A 12,022-nucleotide genomic window follows, 5' to 3' on the forward strand; every position below is an offset into this window, starting at 1 on the left:
GCATCAATTCCTTAAATAAACCTGATTTCAACACCTCAGATAAAAAAAAGATTTGCTATTGCATTCTGTACATTAGATCTGAAAATGTTTGAGATGGAGACTCTTTTTTAGTGAGAAAATCTCAGCAAGATCAAAGATGTTGTTAACTTTATTAACACAGCAACCCAAGCTCTCACAGAAACAGCCAAGAAATAAAGAAATGAGCTTGGTGCCGTGTGGGTACCTGCACTGGCATCACACGGCACAAAATGAAATTGACTGTTTTCTTTAGAGTTAATGAACCTCCACGCTCCCCTGAGCTCCTGGTGCAGGGGAACTGACACAGAGGAGCTGGCAACCAAGAGCTCATTTTTCTGCCCAAACTAAAGTGCACTGTCACGTTCAATGTTCTGCTTAGTCGATTGTGACCAGGATAAAGTGAGAACACAAAAAAAAAAAGAAGAAAAAAAAAAAGAAAACAGACTCATAAACCCAAGGGCTTCCCTCTCATCTCAGATAACACATTGGAGTTTCACTTAGCAAATAAAAAAGCCAATTAAAACTCATCTAACCACTTGAGACAGTCAACAGATTTCATTAGAAACATGCATGAGTGCAAGTCATAAAAGAGATAAAAGAATGCAAGTTCTTTTTTAATGATTTTTCAGTGATCCATTTTTCATACTATATGAAATACAGTAGTTTTTTTTCCAGGTTTCTTCACAAATAAGACAAGAACCATCAGTGACCAATTCTCCACACCGCAGACTGATGATAATTTCATCACGACTAATACAAACTCTCTCTCCTCCTTCTCTCCACTCTCAGAGATGGACATTTCCAAACTTATCCTGTCCAGTCATCCTACTACTTGTCCACTTGATCCTATCCTCACTCACCCTCTTCAAGCGATTTCTTCTTCAGTCATACCTTCACTTACTCACATTATCAACACCTCTCTTCACTCTGGTACATTTCCCTCAGAATTTAAGCAGGCTTGGGTAAGCCCACTGCTTAAGAAACCATCTCTAAATCCAGCACTTCTAGAAAACTACAGACCGGTATCCCTTCTTCCATTCATTGCAAAGACACTTGAGCGAGTTGCGTTCAACCAACTCTCTATGTTTCTTGTACAGAACAACCTCCTGGACACCAACCATACTGGCTTCAAAAGCGGCCACTCAACTGAGACTGCCCTGCTCTCAGTTACTGAAGCCCTGCGAGTGGAAAGAAGAACAGCTTCCAAATCCTCATTTCTCATCTTGCTCGATCTGTCTGCTGCTTTTGACACAGTTAAAAAACAGATTCTACTGTCCACCCTCAGAAAGATAGGCATCTCTGGAACTGCACTCCTGTGGTTGAAGTCCTACCTCTCTGATAGATCCTTCAGCATGTTTTGGAGGGGTGACGTTTCTAAGTCACAACTTCTTGCTACTGGGGTTCCTCAAGGTTCAGTACTTTAACCACTTCTCTTCTCCATCTACATGACGTCATTAGGATCTGTCATTCAGAAGCATCACTGCTATGCTGATGACACTCAACTCTACTTCTCATTCAAACCAGATGATCCGTTGATAGCTGCTCACATTGCAGCCTGTCTGAGTGACATTTCTAGCTGGATGAACATCACCTTCAGCTCAACCTTACTAAGACAGAACTCCTGGTGGTTCCAGCTAGCCCATCATTTCATCACAAGTACTCTATACAGCTGGGTTCGTCAACCATAAGTCCTTCCAGGACAGCCAGAAACCTAGAAGTTGTGATAGATCATCAGTTAAGCATCACAGACCATATTGCTACAACGACCCGGTCCTGCAGATTTGCCTTATACAACATTAGGAAGATTAGACCCTTCCTGTCAGAGCAAGCCACCCAACTTCTTGTCCAAGCTCTTGTTCTCTTCAGGCTGGAGTACTGTAATGCTCTCCTGGCGGGCCTTCTTACATGTACTATCAAGCCTCTACAACTGATCCAGAATGCAGCAGTGAGGGTTGTCTTCAATGAGCCCAAAAAAGCTCATGTACTCCTCCCCTCATGAGGTTACACTGGCTACCAGTAGCTGCTCGCATCAAATTCAAGGTACTTGCACGGCACCAATATACCTAAACTCACTAGTTCAAACTTATGCATCCTCCAGAAGCTTGCGTTCTTCAAGGGAACAACGCCTTGTGGTGCCATCCCAAAGAGGTTCCCTGGACAGTGCACAGCTGGTGGATCTTTTTCGCCAGCACTTGACCAACTTATACTAGCACTTACCTTTTCTTGTCTATCCTATTTTTGAAGGGAAAAAAAACGCTTCGGGCTCTATGCTAGACTAACTGAGACTTGTCATGGCACTTGTATACTGTTGTTGTTCTCTTGCTGGTCTGATTGCTTCTATTGTTATTCTATTCTGTTTTTCCATTGCTTCTAAGTTGCTTTGGATAAAAGCATCTGCCAAAAGATTATGTGTGTAAATGTAAATATATTGTGTGATGGAGAATCTGTCTGTACAATAATCATTGCCCTAGCTGACCCTCTTTCCACAGGGGAGCAGCTGGATCATGATAGAGTGTGTGTGAAATCTCTGTGTAATCAGTGTGTGTACACTCACGGTGTGCTTAATCAGTGTGTATATAATCAGTGTGTGTCTAATCGCAGCTCTCTAAATTACTAAATAGCTCCAACTGTCACAATCAGGGAAAAAGAAAAAACACTCTGCGGCACAAGCAGACACTCTCTGGGGTTGCTCTATGCGTGCATGTGTGCGCATATCTTAGGCTTCCAGAACTCACGTTTTTTTCGGAACCTCTTAATTCCCAGAGTAATTGGGGAAGGAGGAGCTCTGAGACAGCGGGACTAATTACAGTGCTTTCTGGTGAAATGTTTCACGCTATGGCCCAAAAAATACAGCAAGATTAACCTACAGTCAGAGATGAAAAGGTCAGAAACTACAAAAAGGGTGAGAATTTTTAACCCTGAATTTACTTCTCTTTTTTTATTATCAGACTCCAATGATGTAAATGTAAAATTAATAATAATATTTTTTTAATTAACCTGTTTTCCCAAAATATTATTATATTATCTGTAACCTACTTAAAACCCGGCAGGCACCAATGTTATTTTTAGTATTATTTCTACATATATTAATATATATATTAGTTTATATTAGTAATTCTGCGCTTTTGTCATTTTCATTAGATTCAATTTAGATTTAATGTCATTTTTAGTTTTAATCATTTTAGTACTTTAAATAATTTAATTTCAGATAATTGCCAAGGCCAAGTTTTTTTTAAGTTTAATATGTATATTTTATTTTATTTCAATTAATGAAAAAGCACGGTATTTCTATTCTATGACATATATTATTAAATTATAAATGGCCATCAAAACTTTTTATACTATACCGTGCAAATAAATAAACGATAAAACACACAAAAATGACTTATTTTAAACAAATCAATTGAATTAGGCATCACACAGTATTGTAATTTCAGCATTAAAATGGATATATGTTCTGAGATGTGCAAAAGATTACAATTTTAAAAAATAATTGGTTTTTAAATTATTCCGATTTTTAAAGGTTAATTTTAATTAAGTGTTAGATTATGCACTAAATAATCTAAACATAAAAATAGAGGAAATTATGCATTATCAACTTCATTTTCATGCCATCCTCTTCTCTTGCTATTTTCCTACTTATCTTGCCAGGCAGCAAAGCTTCCAAAGAAGCCTTAACACATGCCTGCATAATGAATGGGAGAAACAACTATAACTACACATAGCTTACAGACACACACACAGAAACACTACCTGCCATTCAAACAGATGACAAGCACACATGTGATACACGAAAAGCATCTTGTGCCTCTATGTCCATGAGTTCTCCTGTCATAATGTTTTATGGTTCCAGATATGAGCTAAAAATAAAAGCAATCTCATGGAGTGTTTTATTCAAAAGGCTTCACTTCCAAGACAACTATAGGGATAGAACAAAAGAGGGACCTGCATTATGAACCGTATCATAACCTGTAGTAGGGATGGGCTATTAAAGGTTGGTCAAATATACGGTTTAGAGGTCATTATAACAGAACTGACCAACTAAACCAACATTAAACTCGAATTACAATGCTGAAATTGCTGATACTAAATAATTGAACAAATGCTAATATTGGCTCATCGCTGATTGCATCCCAAATAACTAGAACAAAATTCCACACCTGTGTTAAAACCAATTTGAAGTCAAGTATCCGAACTGAATAAACAGTGTTTAAAGATATTTACAGGCTAGACTGCTATATAAGAAGCTTTAATAAACTCTCAGCATGGACCACAGAACCCTTCAGATCCCCAGTTATATGTGCTGTCTATCAGCATAAGTGCAAGATACAGAGAAAGCTGAATCTGCCAGTCTGAGTTATTTCTGTAGAGCCGGTGTTTGAAACTGCAAATGAATGCTGCACCCTGCACTTACATTGACAGACAGCTGCATCTGGGAAGCTTTGTACTGCATCGACTGCTGGCTTATGTAATATGTTTAAAATGGGCGTCTTTAGAGTCATTTTAGAGAATGGTTTAGATAATGGATGCATATTTTGTCAAATTTGCTCTCTTGCAGTCACTCACACACACACGCGCACACATACACACACACACATTTGCAGGGTATGATAGTAAGCAATCTTGGAATCCTTAAGCTTTTCCAGCAAAAGCTACACACACACACACACACACACATATAGCAACATCCTTCCACTGTTAACCCAACAGCATCCATTAATTCTCAACTGGACAGAGCTGTGAATGTCATCTCAACAAATGTGAATGTTTCTTTACAACACTGATTGACTGTAATAGGTTAGCCCCGATACTGAATAATTATGTTATGGCCAATAACTCATAAATCATAAATTATAAAAAAATATGTACATTTATTTTGGGATTTGCAAAAGATCACATTTAAAGTCTTAGTGTTTTTAAAGATTAACTTTAAATTAATACATCATCTACATAAAATAACATTGGAAATCTGCATGCACAGGTAAATATACAAGATCATCCAATTCTGATAAATTAAGAAATTTATTTGAATTGTAATAATTATAGTTTTCCCATCGAGTAAGAGCAACATGAGGAATTTATCACCCCAAATTTCCCATGGATATATAACCTAATACTGGATGACTGTAAACTGTATCAGTACAGTTTGCATATAAAAAAGTTGTTTTAAATATACATATTTAATCTTGTATGCATAATAAGAATGGATAATTATTAGACGTTTTTAATTGCACTAGCCAGTTACAAACAAAGAAGTCGTTTACAAGTCATGATCAATGTTCAAGAATGTTAAATACATTGTTAAATAAACTTAGATAAGATAAAAGTTACATTTCTGTTAAACCTAGAAAAGCAAATGTTCGGAGTTTTGGTTGAATCCACCTGAAATACGGCAGGTGAAAGTGTCACGCCTTCTCTCGGCAGGTGAGTGATGTAATGCCGAGCTCTGCATCCCGCGCGCCGCCGCACACAGGCTCAGAGTAGACTTTAGTTTTCTTCTGCACGTTTAAAAAAACAGGCATGCACAGTTTGCTGAACGTACCTTCTTCCACGCTGACATTCTAGGTTTTCCTTGAGCTTGCGGCTACATGGCGAGGATGGCAGCGAAGTTTTGAGAGTGCATGTGCTCAGCAGATGCGGCGCTCCCTGGAGCTGCTGTAGCGCTTGTCCTCGCCGCTGGATGGCGAAGTTCAGGAGGACGCGGCCGCACGCTCAGCCGCCATCATGGTGAGGTCGGAAGTCTAACAACGCTATGCAGCAGCACGGCGGGATTTTCTTTGCAGTTTATGGCTTATTTGTGCGATTTTCTTGCTCATTTTCTTATATGCGTTACGTTTTAAATCTAAATTATTAAAATAGTCATAAATTAAATATGGTACTCCTGAGCTGCGTCTTGCCATTTATTACGGTTTACACCTTATCCAAAAGTATATTGTAATTATAAGAATGGTATGGAATTGTGTATGCTCTTGAGGAAAAAGGTTATACATTTCTGCCGCTGATATGTCCCTCAGAAAAGAAGGTAAGAAGGAGGCACTGAATAAAACTGTAAATTTAAATGTTTACAATGTTGACGTGCTACAGATGCTTGTAAGTTAACCCTGCACGTGATTTTTGTTGACATCAGGGGCTTGACTATAAACGAGATTATATTTAAACGATGTTCTATATTAGTATTCCAGTCCAAGGTCCTGCAAAGACTGTACCCTGCTGCCCAGGAGCAGAGTATACTTGCACCTGTGCCACCTGTAAAAAGACCTCAGTCAATCCCACACAAGAAGTCAGGTAAGACTGAGTGTGCTTCATAGTTGATCGATCACCCAAAAAAATCTAATGTTCTCCCCTACTCCCGCTTTGGCCATCCACGTCGTAGATTAGTTTGTTTCTTCACTGGAACAGATTTGGATACATTTACATCACCAGAAGATCCTCTGCAGTGATTACTTGTGAATTATTAGATTTTTTTTGTCAGCTGTTTGAAATCTCATTCTGACAGAACCTATTCACTTGAGGCGACCCATTAGTGAGCAAGTAATGCTAGATTTCTCCAGATCTGTTCTGAGGAAGAAACAAACACAGCTACATCTTGGATGCCCTGGGGAGTGCATTTTCAGCCAATTTTCTTTTTTGGGGCGAAGTGTTCCCCTGAAGTTTTAACAAAGGGAATTGACTGCTCTTTCCTTCTCTCTCTTTAAGGTAATGAGGAGACTACAGCTGTACAAGGTAAAAAGCTCTACACTGTTCTTCCTCCTCCTGAAGGCTACCTCATTAATAGTGAGGAGGATTTGGTCACACCATCCAATCCAGATCCCACTGACTCAGAGGACAGCCCAGCCGGTGAGTTGTTAACAACGCTTTTGTATCTGAATAAAAACACTTTATCTTTTAGATGAAAAACATCAATATCTTTCCTTTTATTTCTCTTTTAATCAAACTCTCCTGCAGGAAATGGATATCAGTAGTTGTGGTGAAGTGATCCTAGTAATGCCTGTAAATAATCAAATACATATTAGCCATTCGACAGCTAATATTTTACTTTTTTAATTAATACTTTTATATTAATTTAGCTGATCAGTTGTGTTTTTAAAGTTTGGGTGATTTATTTATTTTTTTGGGTGGTCATTTTAATTTGTGCATATATTTTTGTGCATCCAAATGATCAAATCATTTGATTCAGTGGAGCATATTATTAAGCCACTGTGCACCCAGAATAAAAACTCAGAATTAACAACCTTAGTCAAAAACGAACTTGTATTTGTCCTGTATGAAATCTAATTATAATAGCATCCAAAATATGACCAAACCAAGCACCTTCTTCATAATAGGTGACATTTGTTGTTACAGATTATTCATCCCACAGCTCCGAGTCTTTTAATTCAGATGCTGTGCTTGGCTTAGTGTCCATGTTTTACTCCTCTACTCTTTCACTAAAAAACTCTTTTTCCTCCTCCTACTGTCTTTTTGTTGCTATTGATGTGAATAGACCTCAATGGACCTGCAGAGCTGCAATAACTTTGCTCACAACTCTCTCACACAGACACACACACAAACACATACTGTCTATGTTATTGAGGCTTCGCTAGTCCCTCCTTTATTATGAACTGGTCTCATTGTACGAGCTGTATGCTGATGAGCTGAATCTTTGCTTCCTGCGGTGTGTTGCTCAGATGTGCGGTCAGTTCCTCGGCTCTGAATACAGATGAAAAAAAAATCAATAGCTCAGCACATCTCAGTGTGTTTGTATAGTCCTGAGGAGCTTGAAATGCCTGCAGAAAACTACTGAAAGGGCAAAGGGGTGTGTGTGTGTGTGCACTATCCACTCTGGTAATTGCTTCTTATAATACGTATACGTTTCTTGTAGGATGATTTTTATTTGAAAGAGTCTACCTAGAGCAAAAATGTAAATGTAATGAGGCTGTAACTGATGTCATTCAGTTGTTATAGTGAATTTATTTAAATCTGTTCATGGCAAATCAGCCACTTTAAACCTCTTTCTCCAGAGAATGGAGCCTGATGTCTGTCGGATTTAAAAACCCTTTGTAATAATTCTAATGCTGTGAGAAAGTCCATAATCCTCCTCACCAATGAGCCATTTTTGGATTTTTCAGATGCTGATGACCATGAGTTATATAAAAAGAGGAAAAGGAGGAGAAAGAAAAAAGTGTTACCCAATACCACAGAGGAAGTATCCACCCCTGCAGCGGAGGGCGCTATACTGGGCCAGACAGATGCTGCACATCCCAGTGATGAAGGGGACACTGGAAGCTCAGTCAGCACAGAGCAGCTCAGCAAGAACAGAAAGAGGAAGATGAAGAAAAAACGCCACAAAGAGAAAGTCCAAGCTCTTGGATTGGTGCCTAGAGCAAGAGCTGTTGAATTCACGTATGCACAGAGAGGAGATGGAAATTCAGAGGAGGTGCTCGACTTCCTTCGTTCAACACAGGAGATCTACCTCTCTGATCTCAAATACTCTGGTATAACATTTTACCATACACTTAAATTATATATATATTAGTGCTGTCAAAATTAGCGCGTTATCGCATTCGATTAATTTGAAATATTTAACGCGTTAAAAAAAAATAACGCAATTAACGCGGATGCAGTTTTTTTTATTTCCAGTTGTGGCCTTGTGTGTTCAACGTGCAAAGAAATATGGATAAGACCAAGGAAGGACTTTTAGACGGAAAGTTTCAGTATAAAACTCTGCCGTCTGCCACAAGAAACATTACTCTTCATTTAGTCTGCCACAAGAAACAGCAACATTAAAATCATGAACTCGAAATGTCATTGTTTAAAAAAAAAAAAACAATGACTGTAACAGTGCGTAAATCAGACCTTTCTGTAACGCTAACGTTAATAAGCTTACACGAAAATAAGGAAATAATTGTGTAGCGGAGTATTTTTTGTACACATTGCCGCGATCTGTCAATCACTCCTGTACGCGTGCATCACTGTCCTCCTCAGCTGCAGCAACTTGCGCTCTCTCTCTTCATCAAGCTTTAAAACACAAAGGGGACAAAAAGATCATATTGTCTTTGTGCATATAGATTAATTAGATAAATGAATATCTAAATTTGTGACTTGCCGTCTACGGTATTTTTTTAGAACTTAGAAAAAAGATGCTGCAGCCAATGAGCAGCCAGCGGGGGCTGCAGGACGACTCAACCTCCGCAGACAGTTTTTAATGTTTATCAGACAATAAATACTCAAGATTTTGCTTTAGTATAACTCACAACGAGTTTCACACACCTTCTCCGGCCACGTTGAGTTGTTGACACTTAACAGTGGGAAAAGCGACACATGCGCTATTCACTTGTGTAACTTAAGGGTGAATGGGTAATGTAGTTTCTGCTCTGGGTGGGATGAATTAGGAAGCTTGCATTGTGAAGGGCGCTCTGAAAATCGGCAGTGCAGGTAAAAGATTAAAACCTCTATTAAAACAGATGTCCAGAACAAGCACGTTCTGGGCGCACGGAGAGGTGGCGGTAAGCTCAAGAGCTATATTTGGAAGTGGTGGTACTGAGTACAGGTGCATACCGGCCCACTTAAAGCACTGGCAATGACTATACTTTGGAATTTTTTTGCAGTCCACTTAGAATTCAACATGGAAATCATTTTTGTTTTTTATTGGCATTGATTGTTTTGAAATTCAAATGGTACTTACATGCCTGTGTTTTTATTTCTGTAATAAATATGGCTTTCAAGCCAACAGTTAATATGGAGGATATTGATGGTTTATTGCAGGTATGTTGTTTACATGAGAAAATATGTGTTACAAGTTAAACAAAAATTCCAATAAACAATCATATTTTGCATTTAAATAGTTTCTTTGTCTTGAGTTTAGATTAATTTTTTACATTTTACATTTACATATCCAAAAAGTTTCAGTCTTCTAATTGCGATTAATCGCGATTAATTTTAAAAAATTGTGCGATTAATTAGTTAATTTTTTTTAATCGATTGACAGCACTAATATATATATATATATATATATATATTCTGTATTAATGAGGATATAAAGGACATTGTGTGTATAATATACACTACCACTAATACCACTATGTAAAAAATGTGTATATATATTGCTATTCTTTCTCTTCAGGGTCCGGTGTAGAAAGCGCCCCCTCTCTCTCCCTCGCTGCAGCAGAGGCTCTGTTCTCTCGTCTCTCAGGCAGGACGCTGCCCCCTGCTGAGATCTCTAGGCTGTGTGGACTTAGGGCTGTACTGGTGAAGAATGAAGGGCAGTTAAAATCACAGCTGCAAGAATTCAGACACACAAGCACATTACCTGCAGGTGAGTGTGGGTGTTTGGACCTCCCAAGATGCTTTGTTGAGCACAAGAGACTTCTTTAATAAACATTTAAAAAAAAACAATACCACTCAATTAAATTGGAGACTAACTTTATAGACTTAACAAAGTCTGCATTTACAAAGAATGTGTCCATAGTGTTTTTGCATGACCTTTAATGTATATATGCATGTATGTGTACGTGCGTTCGTGAAGACAGATTAGACCTTAACAAGATGATCAGTGTTTTCATGAGGAGCTACACGCACCCAGCGGATTCAGGACATTCTGCACAGGTGTCCACGGTGACACCTAAACATAGCCTCTGTCTCCACAACAACCACAGGACATACCATTTATCTTTTCTATTTTACATTCATGCACCATTATTTCCAGCAGCAGGTCACTGACCCTGTTACTCTTGTTTTTTTGTTTGTTTTTTTGTGGTTTCCCTCAGACTTCCTAATAACAAATTATTTTTGAAAATACAGGTGCTATGGTGCATTTCACTAAAGCAATTTTTATTATATAGCCGTTATTTGGTCCCACTGATATATATATATATATATATATATATATATAATTTTTTTTTTTTTTATTGTCTTTTACAAGAGAGATCTGGCCAAGATTATCAACCAAATGCAGGCAGAAGATAAAACCTTAACAAAACTTTAGAAAACACATTTACTAGATGAACATTTCTTTCTCTTTCTTGTTTTACAGAAGAGGTTTCAGTAGTCTGCACACTTATTGAGTATTGGCTGGCAGAGATTCTGCCCATGCAGAGACAGCCGAGGACATGACGCCCCCAGATTCAGCGCCTGAGAGGAAAATGACTGAATAACCAGCAGGTCCCTGATTGTGATATCTCATTATAAAAAAAGAGATCTTCAGTCATGCTGTTTTATAGTCAAGGATTTCAAGAAAACCAGGATCAATCAGCTTCAGCAACTATTTGAATGATGTACTTTAGTTTATCTTGTCTTCACATTAATAATTACTTACGAAAAATATTTTTTTTTTTTACACATTCTCTGCTGCTCATTCTTTCTTCGCATGCCATCAGTACACTCCCCGAGAAGTATATTACTGCACCACAAACAGTGTTGACCGTGACCGTGACTCTGGGTCAACGGTCTTCCTCAGCTCATTATGGGGAGTCTGTGGTTTAGCCTCTTATCGGCTAATTATCTTAACATCAGAACGTCAGCAGCTCCTCGCTGATCTCACAGCTTGTTTGGATCATGACATCTAAGCTTTAACATCATTTACCCAAACCAGTGCCTCATTTGCATTTTGTTTTTCTATTCAATTAGCTACTTTGGGTCATCAATGTGACAATCCACTGTGACTATCAGTGTGACTAGAAAAATGTCTATAAAGATATTTATTAAAGTTTGAATTCAATTTGTGAAAGGAAAACCAATGTGTGCTTGTTTCAGTGATTGTTTGATATACCTACCTGCAGTGCACTATTACTATGATCCATTTAAACTGATTCGATGGCTTATCCATGACGTCAAGGAAGAACGACTTTATGTATGCATCGTCTAGACTGCACGACGTGTGTTTGTGCTGATCTGCAACACAAAGCAACTCGCAACAGACTTGGATGCCATTATAGGATCCCATGCATCCGGGTTGGCTCAGACAGAGAATAATTTTTTATTGCGTCCCATTGTGTTACAGTGTTTGGAAATGTCAACCCTGCCGTTT

At 38.3% G+C, this 12,022-nt stretch overlaps 1 protein-coding gene across 2 annotated transcripts; it reads left to right on the forward strand.

Moving 5' to 3' along the window:
* The first annotated feature begins 5,509 nt into the window (after nucleotides 1-5,509).
* LOC127976631 (glutamate-rich protein 1) lies at nucleotides 5,510-11,728 on the forward strand. 2 transcript variants are annotated; one of them, XM_052581207.1, is made up of 6 exons: nucleotides 5,510-5,745; nucleotides 6,193-6,303; nucleotides 6,715-6,855; nucleotides 8,127-8,492; nucleotides 10,121-10,312; nucleotides 11,030-11,728. In XM_052581207.1, the coding sequence occupies exons 1-6, from the start codon at nucleotides 5,640-5,642 to the stop codon at nucleotides 11,107-11,109; spliced, it is 996 nt and encodes a 331-aa protein (XP_052437167.1). In that variant the 5' UTR covers nucleotides 5,510-5,639; the 3' UTR covers nucleotides 11,110-11,728. The 2 variants fall into 2 exon arrangements, with proteins under 2 accessions (XP_052437167.1, XP_052437168.1); XM_052581208.1 differs by lacking the exon at nucleotides 5,510-5,745 and adding an exon at nucleotides 5,748-6,040.
* Nucleotides 11,729-12,022: the final 294 nt, after the last annotated feature.

Source organism: Carassius gibelio, chromosome B17 (assembly GCF_023724105.1).
Source record: "Carassius gibelio isolate Cgi1373 ecotype wild population from Czech Republic chromosome B17, carGib1.2-hapl.c, whole genome shotgun sequence".
Lineage (NCBI taxonomy): Eukaryota > Metazoa > Chordata > Actinopteri > Cypriniformes > Cyprinidae > Carassius > Carassius gibelio.